The following is a 24726-nucleotide window of genomic DNA, read 5'->3' as shown; positions in this document are numbered from 1 at the left end:
AGGTGTCTGACGTGTGAGACTTACTCGCTCTATTCTGCGAGGACTCACGCAGACACACGCCATGGTGACTGCTCTCCAACGACTCCCCCGACAGAAAGGAACAGCGCGACCTTCGGCAGCACATGCTTCCCTCAGGCCGCCAAAGGAGCTGAGGGTGGAGGGCAAGAGCAGAGACAGGAGCCCAGCGCAGGTGGCAGTCAAGGGCTGGCCTTCAAAGGGTGGCTGAGTAAGGCCAACGCCTTAAACTGCGGCCGTGAGTGGAAGGGAAGACAGGATGACTATGTCATGGTGTTAAATTTACGGCACAAACATCCAGTTACTCTGGGTGAGTTAGTTCTAGCAAGTCGGGTGGGGGGCTGAGCAGCGCCCACACAGAAGGGCACCGAGGTCAGAGGCAACGCCACCGAGTACAGGGTGACGCGGACAGGGGCCTCGGCATGGGTGAGCCCAGCTCTAACTGGAAACCGAGTTAAGAACGGGTCTGGAGACTCTTAAGAAGTAAATTTGTTTTGCAAATGTCAATACACATTATGCAAACTGTCTCAGGTGCCAATTCAAACACCATCACGTCTATGCTACCTGTCTGGTCACACACGCCGGGGTATCACACAAACAGCCTCATTCAAAAACAACTCCACAAGAGCACACACCCGTAAACTGATTCTTAGAATTAACTCAGACGTAACAGGTTTCTTATCACATGTAAGACATAAATTCCTGCTGGTTCTACATCAAAAACAAAAAAAACAGCACTACATCTTAAAAACTGGACGTTAATTCCAAAATCAGTCATGAATAGTATATAAATGGTTGCTTTTCATAACATTTATTGTTGAAAATCAGGGAATATATAACTAAGACCTGTGGAGACAGAATTTCTTCACCTTCTGAGAGAATGTGACATGAAGTTACCCACCATCTGTCGGAGTAGGGCTGCTCCAGCTGGGGCTTTGGGAGTTTTGTGTCTCTCTCTCGAATGACCTGGTTGAGCACATCTAGGTTGGAGAGGCTGGAATAAGGCTGAGCAGCATTCTCAAAGAGCTCCCACAGCGTCACACCCAGGGACCTGCGGGGGAATAAAAAAGCACATCTTTCTCTCTTCAGATACTGAATTTTTAACACCCACATTTTTACATGTACAGTCATTAGTCATTTCAAGCACAAGGGTCTGAGGAAGAGGTTATTCAAGATAGCTCTTCAACATGATTTAAAAAGCAAGCATTTATATTAAGATGCAGACCACAACAAGAATACCTCCTCAGACTGACTAACAGAATGTAATTTTAGGAGTAAAATGAGATGGAGCTAGAGGGAGTAATCACAGGGAGGCATTCAAGTGACCGTCAACTTTAAAACTCAAGGAATTATAAAGATCATCACAATGGCCTTGAAAGGGTTCAGCAACATGGCTAGATAAGGGCAAACACATCAACTTCTGAGGGTTTTCGTGGGGGGAAATCCCATTCACAACAGCAGTAAGCAGTGGAGCTTCCAATATGAACAGGTCTTTCCTACTGTAGTTGTTCTTAGTATTCAGAGCTTTCTGCTATTAGGAAGGATGACTCTTCACTGCTCGGCGGAAGAGGCCGCCTGCCTGGGTCACTCACCAGCTGCAGGTGCCATCACCACAGGCAGGGACCCTCTTCTTGGTACCTGCCCCGCCTGCCCACGCGGTGCCATCCCCTCGGAAATGGGGGGGGGGGGCAGGGTGGATGCCTCCTCCACGTGGTCTCCACGCTCTACGTGGTCTCCACGTTCCTTCCCACCACTTCCCCTTCCGTCCTGTGTTACAGTCTGTCTTCTGCAGTGGCTCCTAGACCTGGCAGATCACCTGTGTCACCCAGACGCTGGTACTGAGCACCCACCCCTGAGGACTTGGTTGGCAGATGCAGGTGTGGCTGCATGCTTAAAAAGAGCCCATGTGACTGTGACTTCTGTCAGGTTTAGCTGTCGATGGTTCACATGAAGATGACTGATACCTACCAGAATAATAAGCTGTTTTTGAATACATCAATCTATTATTTGACACTGCACAGTACAATATAACTTATGAGTTAAAAATCTCTTTATGCTCATCTCACAAATCAGTGAGTAAATCAACATATTCAGTATCTAAGTGGAGAGGGCATTTCTATCAAGGAAATAAAAGAACCCGAAGCTCTAGTCCAGTTCAAGAAGGGAGATGTGCCCCTAGCACAGAACTGCTAGGAGCAGAGGGCTGTCTTGGATTAAAAAAGAAGTTTAAGACACTGTTAGCGACTTTAGGGAATTACCAACTTATTCGATTAAGGAAAATAAAAAGTTCACACCGAAATGCTAAAGACCACAAAGGCAACCTCTGACTGGAACACAGTGAGTGCTATCGGCACCACATCTGGTTTGACCCTGGGCATGTACCTCTGCCCACCTCAGTTTCTCCAGATCCCTGACACCCTTTCTCTCCCCTCATAAGGCCTGTTCCTGAACCAGCCCTCTCCTCAGCCCCTCCCCTGCTCTTCAGAGAACATGAGGCCTGGGCTATCTCAGCCCCCAACTCCTAACACCTTTCTCCAGCATCCCTCGTGCGTCTCCTCACGCAGACCAGTGAGGAAGACGAGACGGGTCCCCCTCCTCAAGGCCCACCCTGCAGCTCCCTATTCCCTCGTCTTTCTGCCCAGTCTCCTCAGGAAAAGCGGTATCAGCCACTGCCCATCATTCCCTGTCTCTCTAAAGACCAGTGGCCTGCTTTCTTCTGGGAGGAAAAATGTCCCGTAGCTCTTCTCCCCTCTTCCACCAAACTCACGGGGCCAAGACCCTCAGGCTCGTCTCCAGCACAGGGCAGTGTGGTCCCTGCCTCGGGCAGAAGCTGACACCATTGCCAGTCCTGCCGCCAGACACTTCTCACCCCGTCAGAAACAAGGGGCGGCTCTGTCTCTGGGAACACAGGCTAAGTCTTCAGGTCAGTCACCAAGCTGAGAGCAGTGAAAGCATGAATCATGAATGAAAAGCAACTTCTTATGAAACACATCAAACAACAGATAAGCCAGCAGGGAACTCACTGGACAAAATCTGGAGCTTAGAGAACAAAGGAGAGCACCACACCACGTCTGACCGTGGCCCCTGCTGGGGCACGGAGCCTGGGCGTCTGTGTCTTTGGTGAACAAGGCTTGATGGTGGACAGGCCAAGCCCTGGCCCTGCCCAACAAGGGGCCTTGCAGAGACCTGCTCATCACAGTGGGAATAAACCCACCGCTCAGGAGCCTGGGGGGCACGCTGGCTTGGCACTGAGGCCCTGTGAGTGAGTGCACATGTGTGACTGTGAGTGTGTGTGAACATGTGTGTTGAGTACACAGGTGTGTGTGTGCCTGCAGGGGGAGTGGGGTGGTGGACGTTCCCAAAGAAGCTGGTCACAGAGCCGGCCTTACTGGGATTCACAGCCCAAGCTCATACCGTCTAAGTGCCCCCAGGACCTCAGGCTAAACACAGAAAGCCCCCAGCTGCTGTTGTCCCCGACCAGCCAGGACACCCAGAAGCCTGACAAAAGCACGCGTGCACCCTCTCTGAAGGAATGTTCTCAAGTCCAGGCTTCCAGGATCCTCACCAGAAGAAGGCCCCAAGGAAACAAGGCACAATCAAGAACCAGGAAGATCAAATCCACAAAGACTTCACATTTGGGAATTATCTGATGTAGATCAAAACCAAATTTTTTAAAAAACTCTGGGCCAGTTTTTTAAAAAATCAAACAGACCTCCTAAAACAGAAAAGCCAATTAACTGAACTATAAAATTCAGTAGAGAGATTTAACAGAGGAACAGACACAGCTGAAGAGGAATTCTAAAAAGACCAAGAATTGGCTGCTAGAGCACAGATCTGAAAGGGAGCTGAAGAGATGAAACACATTAAGGAGAGAATAAGAGACAAAAGACAAAGCAAGAGGTCGTGATGCACGTCCAATCAGACTTCCAAAAGAAGGAAAAATGGGGCTGAGGCAGTTATTGGGAGGATAAGGGCTGAGAACACCCACCTAAGATATGAAAAGCCAAGCAGAAAAACAAAAAAGTCCACACCCATACTTATCACAGTGAAACTACAAAAAACCAAAGACAGAGAGAAGAGTTTAAAAGCATATAGAGAGAAAAAGTCACGTTACCTTTAAAGAGCTTAGGGAGACTTACAGCTGACTTCTCAAGAGCAACAATGGAAGCCAGAAGACAGTGGAGTGAGATCTTCAATACACGGAGAGAAAATAACTGTCATCAAGTAAAAAAATACACTTCAAGAATGAGGACAAAACAGAGGTATGCGAAGACCTACAGAAAAAGACCTGAGAGTCTGTTACCAGTGCAACTACACTACAGGGAATTCTGAAGGACATACTTCAGGCAGAGGGGACTCAGCCCCGACAGAAGGTCTGAGATTTGGGGGAAAAAAAAAGAAAAGAAAAGTGTTCTGATTATGTTGGATAAACCTAAACAAACACTGATGTTAAGAAAAATAACAACATTTTGTGGTGTTAAGAGAAAAAATATGATATCTCACAATGATGAACATAATTGCATGTGTGTGTGTGATGTAAAGTTAAAGCATGTTAAAATACCCTGGGGTCCTTGTATTTCTCAGAAAGGGGCCAAAGTAAGAACTACTGTTAGACTAAGTTAAGTATATATGTTATTTCTACCGCAGCCAATACAATCATAGCAATAGAGTACACAGTTCCCAAACTACGACAAAAAGAAAAAACAATCCATAAGAAGGTAAGAAGCAAAAAAAAAAAAAGAAAAACAAAAATAGAAAAAGCAGGACAACAGCACCCAAAAAAAAAAGTAGATATAAATTAAGAAAGCTATAACAGAAACTGTTAGTCAAAGACTTCTTACTTACATTTTTTTTCAACTTCCATTAAACTGAGCTATATCTCAGTACTATGTAATGGTCCAAACCTCTTTCAGTTTTTTCATTCACTCAATTAATATTTATTAAACATCTACTATAAACAAGGTCCTATAGTAGGCAAAGAAAATAGCTTTGGTTCCTGCTTTTATGGAGATTATCACTGTTGAATGGGTAGAAGTTATTGCATCATTGCAAAACCTGGAATCATTACTATGATGTCAATAAACTGTCTTTCACATCATCAGTCACTGGTGTTCCTACGTCTTATTCAATTATACTTTCCCTTAAGAAAGTACTTACTTGAGAAGAAAGAAGTTAGGACTTTGTTAATAACAAAAGCCTAATCGAATGGTAAACCGATACATACCAGATATTACTATATTTGGTTTGATCTGCAGTTAGCAGTCTGTCTTGAAAGCTGGTTACTAACTCTGGAGCAGTCCACCGAAGAGGGAAAAGCTTTTTATCATCCGTCTCAATATAATCCTCCTGTTTTGTAAGAAATCACACAGAATTTTGAATTCTCTAACACTTCTATGTGAGCTCAGTAACTTAATCCCAGGTCATTCTCAGAAAACACATACTCTGCCCAAAAACACAAGTCAGAAAAAGAAATGGACACAGAGACAGAGTTTCCGGGCAGAGGGTGGGTTGAGGGTTTCTCTGAATCAGCCTCCTGGGCCTCATGAGCTGGTCTCTGAACCTGCTCAGTCACCCTTCCTAGAAAAGGAAGGTACGCCATGTCTGATGTTACAGAACGCAGACTCTGAGCAAAATATCTTGTAAACTATGCTGGGCTATATCCCTGAGCAGAAGAACAGGGTGGTTAATGAGTAAGAGCACAGGCTTTCGAACTGGACAGGCTGGCTGAGTCAACGTTCAACCAGCTACCAGCTCTGTGACTCTGAGCAAGCAGCAAACACGCTGAGCCTTCTTCCTGACCTGTAAGATCAGGAAGATGCACCAGCCTCCCCTTTATGGTCAGGATTGCATGAGATCATGTGGGCAAGTACTCCACAGTGCCCGGGTGGTATACAGCCAGTGCTCAAGATACCAGGGCTACTACATAGACCAAGAACAGACTTACATTTGCATGAGTTTTTTTTTTTTAACCCATAGTAAGCCACCTTACTCAGCTGGGCTAAGCAAACACACACAAAAATTTCCCAGGTACTTCATTTATTTTCTTTGGGGGATATATTTATGACAGAGTTGAAAAACTCAAATCCCAAGCTTACTGATCTGAGTTGAAATTTTACCAAACATGTATGGAGAAATATTTATATATGATGTGTATATTTTATTATATGGTAGCAATAATTATTTACCCTCCCTTTCCAAACAGGCATGGCATTTTGTGATATGACCACTTCATGAGCATTAAATTAGATCATGGAGAAAACCCTCAAACCTCTGGCTTACCTTGTACCTGCTGAATCCTATTCCATAATCACCCACTTTCACATTTAAGTCCGAGGTAAGAAAGCAGTTTCGCAGGGCTAAGTCACTGAAAACAGAAAGAGTGAAGTGAACATGAGAACAAGGAGAATCAACACCCAGGATGACATGATGTGGAACTGCTGTGGAAAAAGGCTTTCTTGGGAAATCAGGGTGGTAAGTGTATTGAGTTCCCTGATGAATAATTCATGTTTTAAAATCCTTTTTCAGAAAAAAAGGCAATGCCGTATTCCTAATTACTTAAAGAATGGAGATGATCAGATTTTTTTTTTTTTTTTTTTTGGTAAATCACTCTGACTGCTAACAGGTTAAATTGTAACATATTTGTACCTTGTTCTGCATTGATACCAGACTTATGGCTCATTTCCTGGTATTTTTAGAGTTACCAAGGAAGAATTCTAAACTGGCTAATTTGTCTGAATTTATTTTAAATAGCTTACATTACCTGAGTAATAATCTAGTAGTAGTCTCTTAACTGCAAGTAAAGAATAAAGTTACAACTTCAAGCACAGTAAAATAATCTACATTATTACAAATGTTTCTTTTAACTCCTTTTTCAAAGATATGCAAGCATTATAAGTGATTTAGCCCCCTCCAATTCACTCTCTTCTCTAACTTCTCTTCCAAACTCTACTTCTCTCCAAGAGGGAGGCAAAGAGCATATTTTCAAGACTGACTTAAAACGATTTACTCAGTTTATTTAAGAACAAATTAGTTTTAAAAACTACCTAACTTGAAAAGTAAAAAACTTTTTCTAAAAAAACTTCCCATAGAGACAGCAGGTTACATTTTTTGGATTTCAGCTTTAACCTTTGGAATTTTATTAATTATCAATTGGCATATGAATGAAAAAGCCACTGAACTAAAATAGAATTGAATACCTAACTTATAGTTTTAAATCCTAAATAAAAGTTCTCAGAAACTGAATTTCCACAGTCCAAAAATTTAAAACGTTTGTCTTTGGCCAAAAATCAAAAACTTTATCAAATTCTTATTTTCAGTGATTTTAATTTCCAAAGCTCATGTGTCTGAAATAGAACGACGACGTGGATAAGGACACAAGAGCTAACGCTGTCAGAGCCCAGGGACGCCCTGGTGCACACCAGCACTGATCCCACCATACCATCAGGGCTAATGTGTAGAGAGCACGTTACACACAGGTGTTTCTCCAAGCGCCTGATACGTATTAACTCATTTCATCTTCACAACAGGCCTCCCAGGCAGGTACCATTATGTTCCCCATTTACAGAAAAGGAAACTGAGGCGCAAGCAACTGAAGCGACTCTGCCAGGGTCAGTATCTCTCTCACCATCAATAACCATCAACAACAACCACTGCCAGTGAGAGCGCACTGCCATACGTGCGGCTGGTCCTCAACAAACACGCTGATCTCACGCTGGTCTCAGCAAACGCTCCTGACTCTGTGTCACATCGACTTGGCCCTCACAGTATTTCACACCTTGTCGCTGTCACGTTTGTTATGACGATCTGTGATCAGTGGCCTTCAGTGTTACTACTGTAATTTTTTGGCATTTTTTTAAGCGATAAAAGTTTTAAGTCCAAGATAAGAAAGCAGTTAGACGTATTCATTTAGTTAGATTGTGTTCAATCAGTTCAATTGGTTAGACTGTGTTCAGTCAGATGTGTTCAACCCCTCTCTACATTATGATTACAAGCAGTGTTTTCATGGCGCTCCACCAGGCCTCTGGAATGTCTGGGGAAAAACTCGGGACACTTCTAATGTTACAGACAAAATGCAAGCACGCGGGGGGATCAGTGTCCCAGACCACCTCAACAAAGCGACTCTCATGATAAAGTGAGTCCATGCATTTTTAGGTTTCCTAGTGCAGAGAAAAGTGATGTTTACGCTACACTGTAGTCTATTACGTGTCCAAAAACATACAAACAAAAGCTATGTATAAACCTTAATTAAAAATACTTCATCACATAAAAAGTCAAAATAATTACAATAGCAACACTGAAGATCGCTGATTACAGATCATCGTAACCAATGACGACGACAAGGTGTGAAATACTGTGAGAGCCCGACGTGGCACAGACGGGCAGCGAGCACGCGCGCTGGAGAGAGGCACCTCCAGACCTGCTTGACGAGGGCTGCTGCAGACGTCTGACCTGTGTGTGTCTGGGGCGGGGGAGCCCAACAAACCCGTGGTATCTGCGAAGCATGGTAGAACAAAGTGTGCTGTAGAAACCTCCCATCTCAAGGAGAGAGGTGGCCCCTGGATTTTGGAAATGAAGGAAGGAAGGGCGGGCGGCCAGATGCGGGCAGCAGAATGCGGGGCTCCAGGCCGCCTGGCCCTCTGAACTGCAAGCGGCACAAGCGTGGCACCGCGGGTCCTGCCCCAGAGGCTCCGGGCACCACCGGCCAGCACTGCTAAGGCCCCTGCAGACAGACACTCCTCAACCTTCCCAACACCTCTGTCCTGGGACCAGAATGAAGATCTGGGTGCCAGGGCCGCTGCCCGGGAGTGTACAGGTCACCCGAGGCAGGGTGGCAGCCCGAGGGGGGGGCAGGGAGGGGACCTGCAGGGCGGCCCCTGGCACCTTCCATTCCGCCCACTCGAGCCACACCAGGGCGGCCTCCCTCCACACCTTTCTCCTCACATGTGGTCCCTGCAGGTCTACAGACACGAAAAGCAGGTAAAAGATGAAAAGATATGTGCGAAGTGCCTGGGGCTCTCTGTACACGACACTGTGAAACTCTCCTACAATTTGACTGATGGTCTGAGAGAGAGAGGAGGCAACGCCTCTTGTTGCCTGAACAGCAGGGGTACTGAGGAGGAAAATGATGCTGTGACCAAGGGAATTTCCTCTAAACTCGCCCTCTCCTCCGCCCCACACATCCTGGTCACCGGAGGACAGTGCAAGAGCACTGGACAAAGTCAGAGACCGGCGACCGGGTCTTGGCTCCACCACTCGCAGCTGTGTGACTCTGGCAAGTCAGCCCGCACACCAGAGCCTCAGTTCTCCTTGGCAACAACAACAACAAAAGGAGAGGGTGTGCGCTCACCTGTAAGGGTTAGCTCGTAAGATTTTTATAAGAATACAGATATAAGAATACATTGAAAACATCAAATTGTTGTCCAGATTCAAAATTATAAAATTCATTTCAAAAGTAGTAACACATAAATACTCTCCGAGGCCCAATAACGTACCAAGCTAAAGAACAGGAAAATGTAAAGGTGTAACTTTTCAACAGCAGAGGTAACTCTTGACGTCAATGGCCGGTTTGGGGCAGGAAATACAAACATACCCAGTATATTCTTCCTTCAAGTTGAAAAACAGGTCTAGTGGCAAAGCTGCCAACTGACCTGGCCCTCAGAGCCTGGGCTCCGCCGCCCTAGGCAGTGACCGCAGGGACCCCGCCAGGTGAGCAAAGCAGCGGGCACACAGCAGAAGTGCTCTAGCTGTGCTCTAAACAGTTTCCCGCCCTGATTCACCAGGAAACATCATGGCTTGCTCTCAGCTCCCACTGGCGTGAGAGCTCGCCCACCTCCAGGAGATCGCTCTTGTGGAAACAGCTCAGCGGGGCTGCAGCCGTTTTCAAAACCGCTCTGTCCTCTATTTAATTAACATACTACCCACCAAGGCTCTCCCAGGAACCTGAATTCCTGATCAAAAGAGCAAGCACGGCCCACATTATCTTATGTAATCCTGAGAAAAGCACTTCAGGGCAAGATTACCCTGTTTCAGGGAAGAAACAGGCTCAGAGGATTACAGAAGGAGAGGCCACTTAACAGCTTCAGCTCACGGCACCTGCCGCCAGCAGCCACCACGGTGTAAAAACTAATCCCCACGTGGGCTGTGAGGAGACTTCCGCCCACTGGAAGGTGGCTGCAGCTGCAGAGGCAGTGGCAGAGGAGCAAGGCCAGAGGGCTCAGACACAGCACAAAGAGGCAACTGGGCTCATTCAGCGTCTGGACAGCTTCGCCCCTGCTCATCAGGTCACCCTGCATCACGCTTCTCTTCCCCGACGTCACAGCACAGACAAGGTCTACAGCCCAGGCCTGTGGCCAGTCCTTCCTAGCCCTCTCACACACACCGTCCCCATAAACTGCATTCTAAGGATGCTGGGCTCCTGTAACAGTGGGACACCCATGCTCTGAGGGCTGGAGGACTTAATGACCTCGGTGTTTCTCAGCAGAAAGTAACTTTTAACTTTAAACTGGGAAAATCCTAAAGAGGTCTTGTGTGCTGTTTTGGCCACACCACACGGCACGTGGGATCCTCGTTTCCCGACCGGGAATCGCACCTGCACCCCTGCAGCGGGAGCGCTGAGTCCTGCCCACTGGGCCGCCGGGGCCGTCCCTCAGGAGGTCCTTCGCGCACAGTGTCACCTGGGCCTCCAGCTGCAGGGGCCACGCCCGCACCGCCTGCTGGAGGCCGTGCTCTCACTCATCGCAGTGGCCTGGCGGCTCCTTCCTGCTCCTCCAGGAGGACTGACAGGCCGGGCACAGGGAGTCCTAGGCGCTCGGCCAGCAGGGCAGGAAAGTGCGGAGCGCGGCACGCTGGCAGCTCCCGCTGTTTACGTGGCCTTCGCGGACGTCGCGTGTCTGGCTGCAGAAACGCAGACTACCCAAGACCCAGGCTGAAGTCTCCTCTTAGACAACAAGTAAAAGTAAAAATTAACCGGGGGTGCCCTGCTAGACCAGCTTCCAGCTGGAAGCGTGGGAAGTTCTATTTCCAACCAACACAGAAAGTTCGACTTTGAGTCAGCAAATAAACATTCTAAAGTCCAACTTAAAACTATGCTGTTGTGCACTCAGTATCTTATAACAACCTGGAATGACGAATAATCTGAAGAGCATACACATAACTGAGTCACTGCGGTACACTTGGAACACAATACTGTAAACCAACTCTACTTCAATTTTAAAAAATGCCACTACAGTGTGCTACCAACACAAAAATAAAGCACACAAACCCACATAAAATACGGCTACTTTTTAAAAGAAAGTGAAACCGTTGTCAATGGTTTCAGGAATTTTCTTTACCTTGAGTTTATGTACCTGAATTACATCCAAATCATGTGAGTTAATTTATCATATTTATTTGTTTGAAACAAGATCCTAAAGTAAGTAAAACTTTAACCTAAAGAAACACACACACACACACACACACAAAACACACAAGAAACTCACAGGAAGGTAACACTTACTCTGACATCTCTGCCAATTTTTAAAATGTAATCATAGAAACCAACTTGGGCTTTAAACAATTTCCAGTTGTCTTTGATAATTTTATGTTGCTGATTCTGATGTGATCTTCCCTGAAAATGCTCTGTTCTCCAAAATCTAAAAATTCCTACACCAAGTATTTAGGTAATAATCACTTGTGTTTTATAAAAGAGTAACAGTACAAATATGCTGGGTATTAATCTGTTACAAGGGAAAAAAACAAAATATAAGATTTTTTCATTATAAAACAAATAGATCTTTATATTTTGACATTTTGTGTAAGGGTTTCTGCCTTGGGCCTAAAGAAATTCATAATTTTTCGAGTCTCTATAAAGCACCTTATCAGAATGATCTGCTCACTGTGCAAGTCAAACAAGATAGATACGTAAGAAGAGTGTTAATTTTCCTTCTTCCCACCCTGAAGTAATGTTGAGAATCTGATAGGTATAATTTTTCCATATCTGTTCACACACATACACACACAGACTCACACAAACCCCCACAGATATAAGCATTTTCTTTTTTTAATGGCGTCATATTTTAAATACATTATATATATGTGTGTATATATAAAATATACAACCTGTGCAACCTGTGCCTCCATGTCAGTACACACAGGTGTTCCTTTTCAGGTCTTTGGATTGTTAAAGAGTAAAATGATTTAACTAAAGTCAATTAAAGAGACAGCTCAGTGGTAAAGAACCCGCCTGACAATGCAGGAGACTCAGGAGATGTGGGTTCGATCCCTAGGTCAAGAAAATCCCTTGGATGAGGAAATGGCAACCCACTTCAGTATTCGGATGGAGGAGCCTGGCAGGGGGCGGTGCAAAGAGCTGAACATGACTGCACACACATGCATGCATGCACACGTGCATACACACACGCACACATGCGCACACACACATAAACTGAGCCAAGAGTCAGACATGACTGAGCCTGCATGCGCACGCGCGCACGCGCGCGCACACACACACACACACACACTCTCTCTCTCCCCAATTTGTCCAGAGATCTGAGAAAACATTTCAGACACAAATCAGAGCTGAAAAGGCTGGAGGAGAACAAGCAGGAGTCTCCTTCTGAGTTTAAAGAATCATCATCTCAGGACTCAAAGCCCTTTGCCATCCTAATTAAAACAATTATGTGGATGATCGGAACAAAATACGACGCGCTCTGAAGACCTGTGGCTGTTCAAGTGGGACCAGAAAGGTCTGGAAAGACGTGTTACCCCAACCCCACAGCTGCTCACATACAACCCAGCACCCCCGGTCCAGCCAGGGCGGCTTCTCGGAGTGCCGACCAGAGACCGACACTGGGACCTTCTATCAGAAGATGACGCCAGACCCTCAGAGTCCTCCTCTTCCTGCCTCCAGGACGGGAGAGGGCCACATGGTGACAATGACGCTGAGCAGGTAGAGACGGAGCCTGAGGCTGATGTGAGGGGGATGCCAGGGCAGGGGTCCGGAAGGCAGACCAGAACTGCTCACTCAACTCTGAGCATCACACCCTCTCGCATGCTTTGAGATTCTGGCAATAACCTCTAGGTCTTAGGCTGTATTGAAGCACTCTGTTCCCTGGAGCCCAGGTCGGCCCTTATTCTGACCCTAGGCAGGAGGAGACGGCTTGTTTATAAATTGAAGGTTCACCCCCACCGCTGGTCCTCCTTGGGCTTCCAGCAGAGCCGGTGCCACGTTCGGGGTGGGGGAGGCGCGCGCAGAGGGACCCACCTGTGCAGGAAGTGCCGCTTGTGCATGGCCGCCAGCCCCGCCGCGATCTCGCACGCCAGCCTCTGCAGCAGCATGGTCTGTGCGTCCCCCCGCACTGGCTCCGGCTCGCCGCCGCGCAGGTAAGCCTTCAGGTCGCCCTGCAGGAAGCAGCCCAGGTCAGTTTCCAGAGAGGACCGGGAGGACAGACGGGCATCTCAGCTGACAGAGATACTGACATGACTTCTTAGAAATTACTCAGATTTGAGTTTAATGAAGAATCTTACCGAACACATTTAAAATTACTAAAAAAGCAATTCCAACCAAATACTTCAAAGTTCGAGAAAATGTCCTTCTTCTTTTAGGATCATTCTGAATTCAATATTAGTTTACCTTTGTTATAGAAACACATGGATAACAGTAGCTAAAAAATAATAATAACAAAAAAAGATAATTTTATGACACACAATTTACATTTAGTGCAGAGTACAGAAATTCCCAGGTCACTGGGAGACGAGATGGAGAGTAACACCGTCTTCAAGGGTTCCAGGGGACGTCACATCACAAAAGCTCTCAGGAGCAACAGAGAGGCAGGGAAGGAAAAAAAATGGATGGGAAAGGAAGAAAAAGCATTTTCGAGTGCCGGTAACTGCTTCAATTCTTTGCCGGTTCCCCCACAGCCCCCGTGAAAAAGAACATTAGGGCCACTTCCAAAATATTCATGATGTGACTATAATTAAGTCTGCTCAAAGGACAAGAAATTGAACAAATTCACACTTAGACCCCGTCACACAGGTGTTTCAATGTCCCAGGTACTCGCTAAGGAACCCTACCCCCCCCCCCCCCGTCCCCCACAACACACACAAACCTTTCTTGGTTTTTGTTTCCTGACTCTAAGGGTGGTATATCCTGGGGGATTTACCATGTAACTCTTTGGGGAAATACACCTTTGAGGCAATCTTCCATGTTCTGCTTACCACATGATTAAGTATTTATTGATGTGATGTAATTCCAAGGTAAAGCTTTATATAAACAGTTAATAAAATTCAGAAAAAGCGAGTCAAAAGCTTTCAGTTTTTTTTACATATGAGTCAAAAAAGATGCTTGAGGAAGAAAATTCCTTGACCAATTAAAAGAATCTAATGCCTTTCTAACGACTGCTACTGAAGACAGCAAACTGATCAAACCTCCCAAACTAAACTTTAAAACACAGTATTCCTCTACTAGCATTTGTCCACACTCAATACTAAGTGCATTCTAAGGTAATGTCTAAGTCCACACCAAGAACCTAAATTTGTTTTCATTCCCAGTTTCAACGACCTTTATATGAATGATAATGTTGGTATCATGGAGTTCTCATGGCTGGGAAAGATTGAAGGCAGAAGAAGAGGGTGACAGAGGATGAGGTGGTTGGAGGGCATCACTGATTCAATGGACATGAACGTGGGCAAACTCTGGTAGATGGTGAGGGACGGGAGGCCTGGTGTGCTGCAGTCCATGGGGTTGCAAAGAGTCAGACACAACGTGGGGACTGGACAACAAGAACAAGAATGCTGCTATCAATAACCGTTACCATCTGAGCTTTCAAGCAGGAGCCAACCCCTGTGCTGGGAGTTTCTGCACCTGTTACCGCAAGTAACTCTCACAATTTGAACCACTTTCCGGACGAGGCTGAGGGAGGGTGAGAACTTTGCCCAAGGTCACAGAGCTAACAAACAACTGCACTTCCACTCTTCTGTTTACTTGCCAAGAAAATCCTATTTGGTGAGTGAATCCAGTTAGTATGCAGATCAAATCAGTTATTTTATAAGAATGAACGTCAAGTCAACTAAAGTCAACCACACGGCTCTCCAGGACTCCCCCCACTCAGCGAGCTGCTCCGCCACGGGGGCTGCCGCCCCAGGCCAGGGCGGGTTCTCACCCCCACCGCCGTGCACACACAGCCTCTCCCCTTCTGCACCCCCACACAGCTACAAGCTGCTCCCGACGAGAAACACCTTTTCTCCCCTTTAAAAATACATTCTCCTCACCACCCCAACCCACCTTCACTCAGGCTAGGCTCTGTCAAGTGCAGAAGAGCTGGGAATAAACCCCGTGTTGGGTGACAATTAAATTAACCCAGAAAAACTCCAGCAGAAAGCATGGGGCCTACAGGCTCATGGGATTTTCATAAGGTAGTCCACACGGAAATGAAATATGAGAACAGAGAGCTGAAGTTTATTCACCTTACCAGTGAAACGACAACTTAAAAGGCATCTGTCTAACCCCCTTCCTTCAATGTCCATCTAAGGAAAAAACTACCCTCACACAAAAGTAGGACTATGCTGTTCTGCATCTGGCCAATTCTCAAAGCAAACAGGAGCTGCTGGCAAACAGCAAATACTTCCCAAGTGATTTTGGCCATGAAGGCAGGAACAGCAGAGTGGGTGTAGCTGTTTTTCAAGGTTACCTAAAGTATATTCCTTACCACTCACTGTTCTTAAGTTATCTTCTCTCCACAATAGGCCACTCCCCAAATTTGACCCGGAGATAAAGTATAATAAACAGAAGGAGATCTTACTTCAGCTCTGAAGGTTTCCAGCTTGGCAAAAACTCAGTCTCTCTGCATCTGCACTGGGGTGGGGGGGAGGCAGGAGGGTGAGCACGGCCCAGGCAAACACGTCCCTAACCTGTGGAGTGAACGTCAGCGGTTCCTGAGGAGCCAGACCAGCTTCTCATGGACGAGACCCATGCTGGGCTGGGAGGGGCCCAGGGCCGCTTCTATGTCCTACAAGGGACCCCGGCGCTCTCCTGGCACCACCGTGCAGAAGAAAAACCAGCTTAAGATTCAACTACAGCAAAGACGTTTCTAAAACTACCAAAAACTGATCCATTCTATCCAAAACAGATAAAGCTGTAAAAATTTAGGTATCTGGGTTACGTTTTAATGACGCTAAGTGAGTAGACTGGGGTTATTCCTTTGGTCTATGACTTAAACAGAGAAACAATGAGAACAGCCATGTAATCTAACAAAGTTCCTTTTATCCAAGTTTTAAATATTTCTCACATCCTCCCTAACGCCCTGCCCCAAAAAACTCAAGGAAACCGTAGGACACTAGATGGCAGCAAAGCGCTGGTACTGAGAGCCCAGACACCAGCGTGGCAGCGCGGCGGCCTTCCGCACTGAGGCACGCGGACCTTCGGATGCTTCCTCGGGAGGGCCCTCTTAAACCCCAACACCGGCTGCTGTGGGTGCTCTGTCCAGCTGTCCGCCGGACACGGAGAACCAGGAATTCACTCAAACAGCGTAAAAACCCAACAAGCAAATAGATTAGAAATTACAATTGCTCACATGTTTGACAGAAGGATTTGGGAGAAAACTTTATGTTTTTAAACAAAAATTTGACCAACAGCCACGTGCTCAGCATGCGCTGAGGAAATGAACCTCTGCACCAGGCGGGAGGCCCCGGGAACCGCCAGCTCAAGGGTTCTCACTCCTCACGCGGGCTGGGCCTCCTGCCGTCGCAGGCACTCAAGCCCTCACCTGTCCACGCCCACACCCGCACAGCACCTCCTCTCCTCATGAATTCCCCTCCCCGAGCCCATCCTGTCTCTGCTCAAAGAATCAGCACCCGCCCCTCCATACCTGGCTCCTGCACCCACCCCACCTCCCTCTTATGGACACAGGGCTTTGGGCCTGCCGGCTGGCCTGCCCCCACCCCCGGAAACCGTCACCCCCCAACAGGCTGGGCTCCAGCTGCTCCCATCAGCTATCCCCCGCCACCTCTGCCGGACGCAAGGTCAGCGGCCACCAGCAGAACCCAGTGAGGGCCCGCTCCTTCCTTCCCCACCGGGCTCCTTCTTCCAAGCTCACCAGTCACTCCTTTCCAGGCCCTGTGTGGAACCTTCTCCCTCTCGCTGGTCAGAAGGGACCGGCATGCCCAGGGCTCTGTCCATGGTCCTCATCCCTCCTCACCGCAACACTCATTCCTGGGTGCGCATATCACCCCACGGGCAATGAACATCATCTCTCACACACCTTTCTGGTTCAGATCCCCCACCCCCGAGGCCCAGGCTCATCTGTCAGCTGCTCACTCGACATCCTTCCCGGGATGCCCGAGAGGCATCTCCAATCTGACACACACAGTGCAAAGCTCTAAGATCTGCTCCATCTCAGGAACTGACATCTCTGTTTCCCCAGGGCATCCAGCCAAAACTAGAGTTCTCATTCTGGTGTCAGCTAAGGCCTGAGATGCCCACCACCACCCATCACCAAGTCATGGACCTACAGTTAAGAGAGAGCCTGGGCCGCGGGGCCCAGGGCAGCAGTCATGTGCTGGGGGGAGGGGTGGCTGCAGGCTGGGCCCTGGGAACGCAGCGCCCCCCACCAGCCGCCCACATCGCCCCACAGCCAAGCCTGATCACACCGTGTTGTCGTTCGGCACGTGTCCCCTCTGCGGGCTTGGAGTTGGGGACACTGTCCACGTGCCCCCTCTGCTCCGCCGTAAGCCCATGCCCTCTCTCTTCTCCTCGCGCTCCTGAGGCATGGGGCACATCACTCATCTCCGTGTCTAGAAGGATCCCCGCGCACGGGCTTACTTCACAAGTTCATTCATGAACAAGACGTGGCACTTCTGTACAAAAGGCCAATTCAGGGAGGCTTCCCACTGGAGAAGCACAAATGTGCAGGCGTTAACCCCACCTGATACAAAAGCATGTAGAATAAAATTAAGCCATTAGTTAAAATCCCCACTTCTCCACGGCAATCACGTGACTCAGACGAGGAGGAGGCGAGGAGAAAGCGTGGTCCTGGGCGTGGCCGCCAGAGCCCTGGGTCCTCCCTTGCAGCTGGTCTTCTCATCCGTAAAATGATGCTGCGGCCGCCTCCTCGGAAGACTCGGTGCCCAGCAGGAGGCCCGGCGCTGTCGGGCCCCGTCTCCTCCCCCCACGCCCGCGCAGGCAGGGGCCATGCGTCCATCAGCCCCGGAGCCTCTCCTGAGCTGCTGGAGCCAGCCAGTCACAGAGGGGCATGAAGTCTACACAGACACCAAGAACACTCCCTGGCAAAGGAAAGACTCTCATCTCTACATCTCCACTTCAGAGTCTGGGGACGGAGGCAGAACTGCTGACCCTCATCCGAAACAAGACGGAGTGGAGCGGAACCTGCTTCCTCTGTCACCCTGGCCTGCAGTCTGACCTCCCAGTGGTTGGTCTCTGCTCAACTCCCTTCCACCCGGTCCCTCCCAGCAGACGCCAACCTGCCTCCCCGATCGTGGTGCTCTCGCCCACCAGTCCCCAGGCGCCCGCAAGCCCACACGTGCACACCATCAAGCTCCCCTGCCTGGCTCACAGGTCCTTGAGACCCTTTCTTGCTGAGCAAAGTCCATCCACCCACCTGTTCACATTCAAACCAAACACGACCTTCTTTGTGAAGCCTACCCCAATGAGCCTAGTTAGAGCTGCTACATAGAACCACCCAAATCCTTAAATTATGATCAACTTAAGAAAATAAGAAAAATGAATAAATGTAACTACCATTTCCTGAGCACTTAGTACGTGCCCAGCGATTCACATTCACCAGCTTATGGTCAGGCAGTCCACAGGAGAGGCAGGATCATCACCATTTTACAGATGACTACACTGAGGCTTCATGAGGTTAGAGTGTTTGCAGAGAGACACACAAGCAGGTGGCAGGCCGAGCGTGTGCAGGCAGGCCCGCCTGGCCCTACGGGTGGAAAAGGCAGGATGGGGTGACTCGCTGTGCTCCCCACAGTGCGGGGCACAGCCCTCGATTCCCAACAAGTGCTCACACACTTTAGCTGAGTGATCCTGACCCCAAACAGTCTCGCCGCCCGCCCAGAGACACACACGGGGCGCGCCACAGCCCCCAGGGCCACGCGTTCCACACGGCGCCCTGCACTGAGCTCTCCGCCCACGAGCACCGCACTCTCGGCAGGACTCACCGGTGACTGTGGGCCAGCTACCAAACCCTGAAGAGTTTTTTATCTGCTTTCATAAAAATTCTAAGATAAAGTGTCTTTCAAAAAGAGACCGGTAATTCCATCTCGCGAGGAATGACTTAAGTACGTATGAAAGCATTCTCTCCTTTCTCCTCAAGAGACGGTATCTCTGAGCACGCTCCCCGCCTGGTGACGACGCGAGAGGCCAACGTGCCCATGCCAGCTCCTGACCTGCTAAGAGCCTGTGAGGACAGTGGGCCCTGTCACGGTGGCCGCGGCGACTCGTTCCCAAGCCTGAGCCGGCAGCCTTTGTCCTCTGGACCCTGGCCAGAGGGCGCCTCTGCTCAGGCCGGCCTCTTTCTGGGGGGGTCCCGGGGCACCCAGGCTGGGAGCAGGGTTCAGGGGAAGCCGGGCCAACATGAGCTGAGCCTTTCTGTCACCAGCCCCTGAGCACACTGAGCCCAAGACCCTGACCCTGACCCCTGACCCCGACCCCGACCGTGCCCCCGGCGAGGCCCAACCCTGCTGCGGGGGAGCTGGTCTCTCCCACATGTACTAGGGTCCAGAGGTGATGAGCAGGAAACTGCCCTCAGAGGCAGATGTGACCTCACCAGGGGCAAGGTGGGGGGCTCCCTAGGCTAACGGCCTTAACACGAGACTGGTCATTCTGATGCCAACCGACAGACTTTCCACGGGCACACCAGCCTCGGCTGGGCGTAGGTAACGCTGGTAGAGCCCATGACCTAACGGCAAGTAATCACCAATGTCTTGTGTGTGTGATAAAAACCACCTAACGTAAGGCTACCTCCCAACCACCTCTAAGTGTCCACTTGCGCGGCATTAAGTCCATCCACACTGTCGTGCAGCCCTCACCCCCATCCGCCCTCAGGACCCTCTTCATCTTCCCAAACTCAGACTCTGCTCCCTGCTAAACACCAACTCCCCCTGCCCCTGGCACCCACCCTACCACCTTCACCCTGGAGGGACCGCTCTGGGAAACTCATGCAAGTGGATTCCTACACTATTTGTGTTTTTGTGACCTAGGTTATTTCACTGAGCATAATGTCCTCAAGGTTCATCCACATGGCAGTAGATGTCAAAATTTCCTTCCTTTCTAAGACTGAGTAATATTCCAGTTCATGGACAGACCCAATTTTCCTTATCTGTTCATCTACTGAGGGATCCCAGGGCTGCTTCTGCCTCGTGGCTCCTGTGAATAATGGTGCTATGAACACGAGCATGAAAATGAGACTTTGTGCTCAACTACTTGAATATGTACCTAGACGTGAAACTAAACTCACCACCTGAACCCATTCAGAAGAAAACATCAAGCTTTTACTATTCCAGGGAAAACAACAACACTGCCCAGTAAAACTTTCAGGAATGCACAGACAGGGTGAAGAATAAGAAAATGCCAAAGCACATGAGCTGCTTTTATAAACCACCTCGATTAGCCTGCAAATGTGCCATTTCAGGAAGATGGTGACTCCCACTTATTTCTCTGATGCTTGCTCACAAAGAGTGCTCCCGTTACTGTTTATAATCACTATCAGGAGCCAATTAGGGACCAAAAAAGACAGCATTAAATGTCTCACAAAAGCAGAACTTTGACAAGCGGACCTGTCTCATCACATGAAAATACATCTCTGGTCTTCCTTCTCCACAGGCTGGGTCACCTGTCATACTAGTCACCCAGAGCTAGGCTAAAAGGATTATTCTCATATTCTATTTCATAATAACCAAGGATCATGCATACTGTACCTCTGATAATATTGAGACAACCAGCATCAACTGTGCAATAAAACCATCAGAAACACAACTGGGAACTCCTTTCCCTTTGTTCTCACACCTCTGTGAAATAATCCGGCTAAATGGCAATTGTCACATGTCTGTTCCCTCTGGGCAGGAGACCCAGAGGACAAGGACCAGTTTTCTCTTTGGGTCCCGTGAGAGCAGGGAGCTGCCTTTCTGCAGCAAGTGTTCAATCAGGAAGCAGGCTCCAGGACAGGAGAAACCGTGGGGACGGGGACGGCACAGAGAGAAGTGAGATTAACTCCGGCTTCCTTACACAGAGAGAGAGCTCTAGGAGGTGGCTCCTGAGGAGAGTTAAGTACATTAATTTTAAACTTTGTTACCTAAAGGTGGATGTTGCAACTTCTGGTATAACCATACACCAAATTAGAAACAGTATCTACAACAGGAGATGGGGAAAACTGAAACAAAAAAACTTAAGAATCCAAACCAAGGCTAGAAAAACAGTAAATAATAAAAGTTGAAACAGGTAGGAAAAACAATACAAAATAGGCAGGTAACATTCTAAACATCACAGCTGGTAGAATAAATACAAATGGACAACTTGTTCCACTTTAAGTAATCAAGACTGACAGATTAATAAAATTCTAACAATAAGCTATTTACAAGGAATGTCAACCAGAGGATTGGCAGAACTAAATCAGGCAAATTCTAACCAAAAGAAAGCTGACATAGCTATATCAATATTGTTAAAAAGACTTTATCCTCAGTAATGCTTTTAATCTTAAATAGTCCCTTCATAATAATAAAAGTTTCAAATTACCGGAAGTTATATCTATTCTAAATTTGTATCCCTGACACAGTAGGTATCAAAATGTATGAAACAGAATAACTAGAGCCATAAGGAAAAAATAAGGAAAATACATAATCAGAAGATTTTAACATGCCTCTCAATACCTAACAGAAAACTGACCCAGGTTCCCTCTGTTCTTGCCCCCTCTCCACAAATGAGGAGGAAACAGGATATGTGAACAGCCTCATAAACTTGACCCAAAAGATCCACACAGACATACTGTCCTGATCACCACAATACACATTTCCTGCAGCAGCTGCGATGGAATGAAACGTTGACCCTGGAGCAGAGATGAATGCAGCTGGGAAGAGAGCTGCAGCTGACCCCAAGCCGACGAGGACCACTGTGCTCGGTCACAGGCTGGGGGTGAGCGCAGGGAAGAGTTTACTACAACATAACCCACTGAAAGCAAATATATACAGCTTGTTAATCATGCTTCTTTGGAACAGAAGTGAAGGCCGTTCCTCATCCAGCATTTCCATCTGCTAGAAACACTTTGGTAAAAACTTCTGAATACGTGACCTTGAACTTGTACTAGAAACTTACCAGGTCACAGAACTCGAACACCAGAAGATAGGGGATTGCTTCTACACATTGTCCGACACACTGGAGGACATTTGGATGCTGAAGGATACTGGTAAAAAATAAAAGTCACAGCAGTGTTCATGAGGGAGCAGGCCAATAAAACTGTTCAAACAGTAACCCCAAATTGAACATTCTTAACAATTTAAATATGATCAACTGAAAAGTGCACCAGAAGATTATATTTAACAGATGCATTCTAAGCTATGTATTGATTAAATAATTCAAAGGCAAGCAGGTGAACATTTTCACAAATTAAAACAACCTCTATCAGCAGAACCTTTTAACTCTGGCAATTTAAGTTTATAGCTATCATTTTGAAGCAGCATTTAAAACAAGGCGGACTATATTCAATAAGCATTTCAATCCACATGTTAAGTAACTCAGTTACTTCTTAGGCTATCTAGTTTATATACTGCTTTTATAAATCATTATACATGCAAACATTTTTGAAAAATATGTTGTCTAAAACAAAGCTTAAAAAAGATATGCCAAAATCGTTTTTTTTTTTAATCTTTATTTTGAAGACAATAATGAAATAAGAGTAAGTTGCAAAGACAGTACAAAGAGGTCCCAGGCTCCCTTCACCCAGTTTTCCTTCCTGGTGACACCTGAGACAAACACAAGGCAACCTGAAACGAGGGCGCTGACGCTAGGGAGCAGTGTCTGTGTGCGCCTGGACCCTGTTGCCAAGTGTGTAGGTTCATGCAACCACTACACAATGGAAATACATAACCGCCCCCCACCACGAAGCTCTCCTGCCACCCTCCATGGTCACACCCGACAACCCCCACCAACCATCCCTCGGCCCTGGCAACCACTAAGCTGGTCTCCTTTCCCACATGTCTCATTTTGAGAAGATTATGTAAATGAAATCACACAGTGTGTGGCCTTCTGAGGTTGATTTTTTCACTCAACATAATGCCTTTAGGATTACCCAAGTTGCTGCCTGCATCAGGGGGTCCCTTCTCATTTACCGCTAAGCAGAATTCCACGGGTTGGATGGACCACAGTTTGTCTAAACCAGTCACCTAGGGATGGCATTTTAGTTTTCCAGTTTGAGGCTATTATAAATAAAGCTGCTATAAAAAATCATGCAAGAGATTTTGTGTGGAAATAAGTTCTCTAAGACAAATGCCCAGGAGTGCAACAGCTAGACTGACTATAGGATGTGATAGTTAATTTTGTGTCAACTTGGCTGGGCCATAGTGCCACAGATATTTAGTCAAACATTATTCTGGACCACTTCTGTGAGGGTGTTTTGGGATGAGACCATCATTAAATCAGTTAACTTTCAGTAAAAGCAGATCATGCTCCACAGTGTGGGTGGGCCTCGTCCAATCAGGTGAAGACCTTAACAGCACAAAGACCAGCCTCCCCCAATGAAGAAAGAAAACCGTGGGCAGACGGCCTCCACACCTGAACATAACAGTGGCCCTGCTGCGTCTCCAGCCTGCTGGCCCCACCTGCAGACTTGCCAGAGTCCGTAACTGCATGAGCCATTTCCTTAAAATAAATTACCTACCTACCTATCCATTCATCTGTCGACCTGCCTACCTATCCATCTATTTACCTATCCATCTACCTACCCACCTACCTATTCATCCATCCATCTATCTACCTGCCCATCTATCTATAGATCCTACTGGTCCTGTTTCTCCAGAGAACTGTGACTAATACATATGGTGGTTACATGTAAGTTTAGTTTTTTAACAAAGTTTCTAACTAGCCTGCAGTGACTATACCATCTTCAACTACTTTGAAGAATTCTCTGGTCAAACTGTCTAACCCCAGAGATTCTTCTGGAGAGTTTTTCGGTTTCAAATCCCATTTCTTTAACAGATCTATTCAAATGACCTATGGCATATTGAGTGAACTGTGGTGGTCTATGCTCTTTGAGTAACTGGTGCGTTTCATCTAAGTTGTCAAATATATATACTAGAGCTGCTGGTCCCGTTCTATCCTCTTGATGTCTGCAGGGTCTGTTTCATTCCTGGTATTAGGAATCTGCGTATTAGGAATCTCTCTCTCCTGTTCTCTGTCAAGTGTTGTTAGAGGTTTTTCAATTTTATTGTCTTTCCAAAGAGCCAGCTTTACGTTTCACTGATTTTTATCTACTGTCTTTCTGTTTTCTGCTCTTTTCTTTAATATCTACTCTTGCATTGAGTTCACTGTGCTCTTTTTTTCTGGTCCCTTGACATACGCGCTGAGATTTCTGATTTGAGAATCGGCTTTTCTAAGGTAACCCAACCCCGTAGGTAAGACGGAGCTTCCCTCTCCCTGTTCCTGAGGCTGTGTCTGTTGTTTTCAGACATTTGACTATGATGTGTGTTGGCACACATTTCTTTGGGTTGATCTTGCTTGAGATT

The 24726-nt window shown here is 47.3% G+C and overlaps 1 protein-coding gene across 4 annotated transcripts in view; it reads right to left on the bottom strand.

Annotated features, from left to right (window-relative positions):
* LMTK2 (lemur tyrosine kinase 2) overlaps positions 1–24726 on the bottom strand; it is a 74507-nt gene that overhangs the window by 16366 nt on the left and 33415 nt on the right. For all 4 annotated transcript variants that reach the window (XM_065923787.1, XM_065923785.1, XM_065923786.1 and 1 more), the window contains 5 exons: positions 22322–22409; positions 13256–13392; positions 6295–6379; positions 5240–5361; positions 917–1066 (listed from right to left, as the gene is read on the bottom strand). In XM_065923787.1, coding sequence (XP_065779859.1) covers positions 917–1066; positions 5240–5361; positions 6295–6379; positions 13256–13392; positions 22322–22409 — 582 coding nt within the window. The remainder of the gene's footprint in view (positions 1–916; positions 1067–5239; positions 5362–6294; positions 6380–13255; positions 13393–22321; positions 22410–24726) is intronic.

Source organism: Muntiacus reevesi, chromosome 2 (genome assembly GCF_963930625.1).
Source record: "Muntiacus reevesi chromosome 2, mMunRee1.1, whole genome shotgun sequence".
Classification (NCBI taxonomy): Eukaryota; Metazoa; Chordata; class Mammalia; order Artiodactyla; family Cervidae; genus Muntiacus; species Muntiacus reevesi.
Note: the sequence above shows the minus strand (reverse complement) of the source record. Positions and strands in the feature narration are given on the sequence as shown.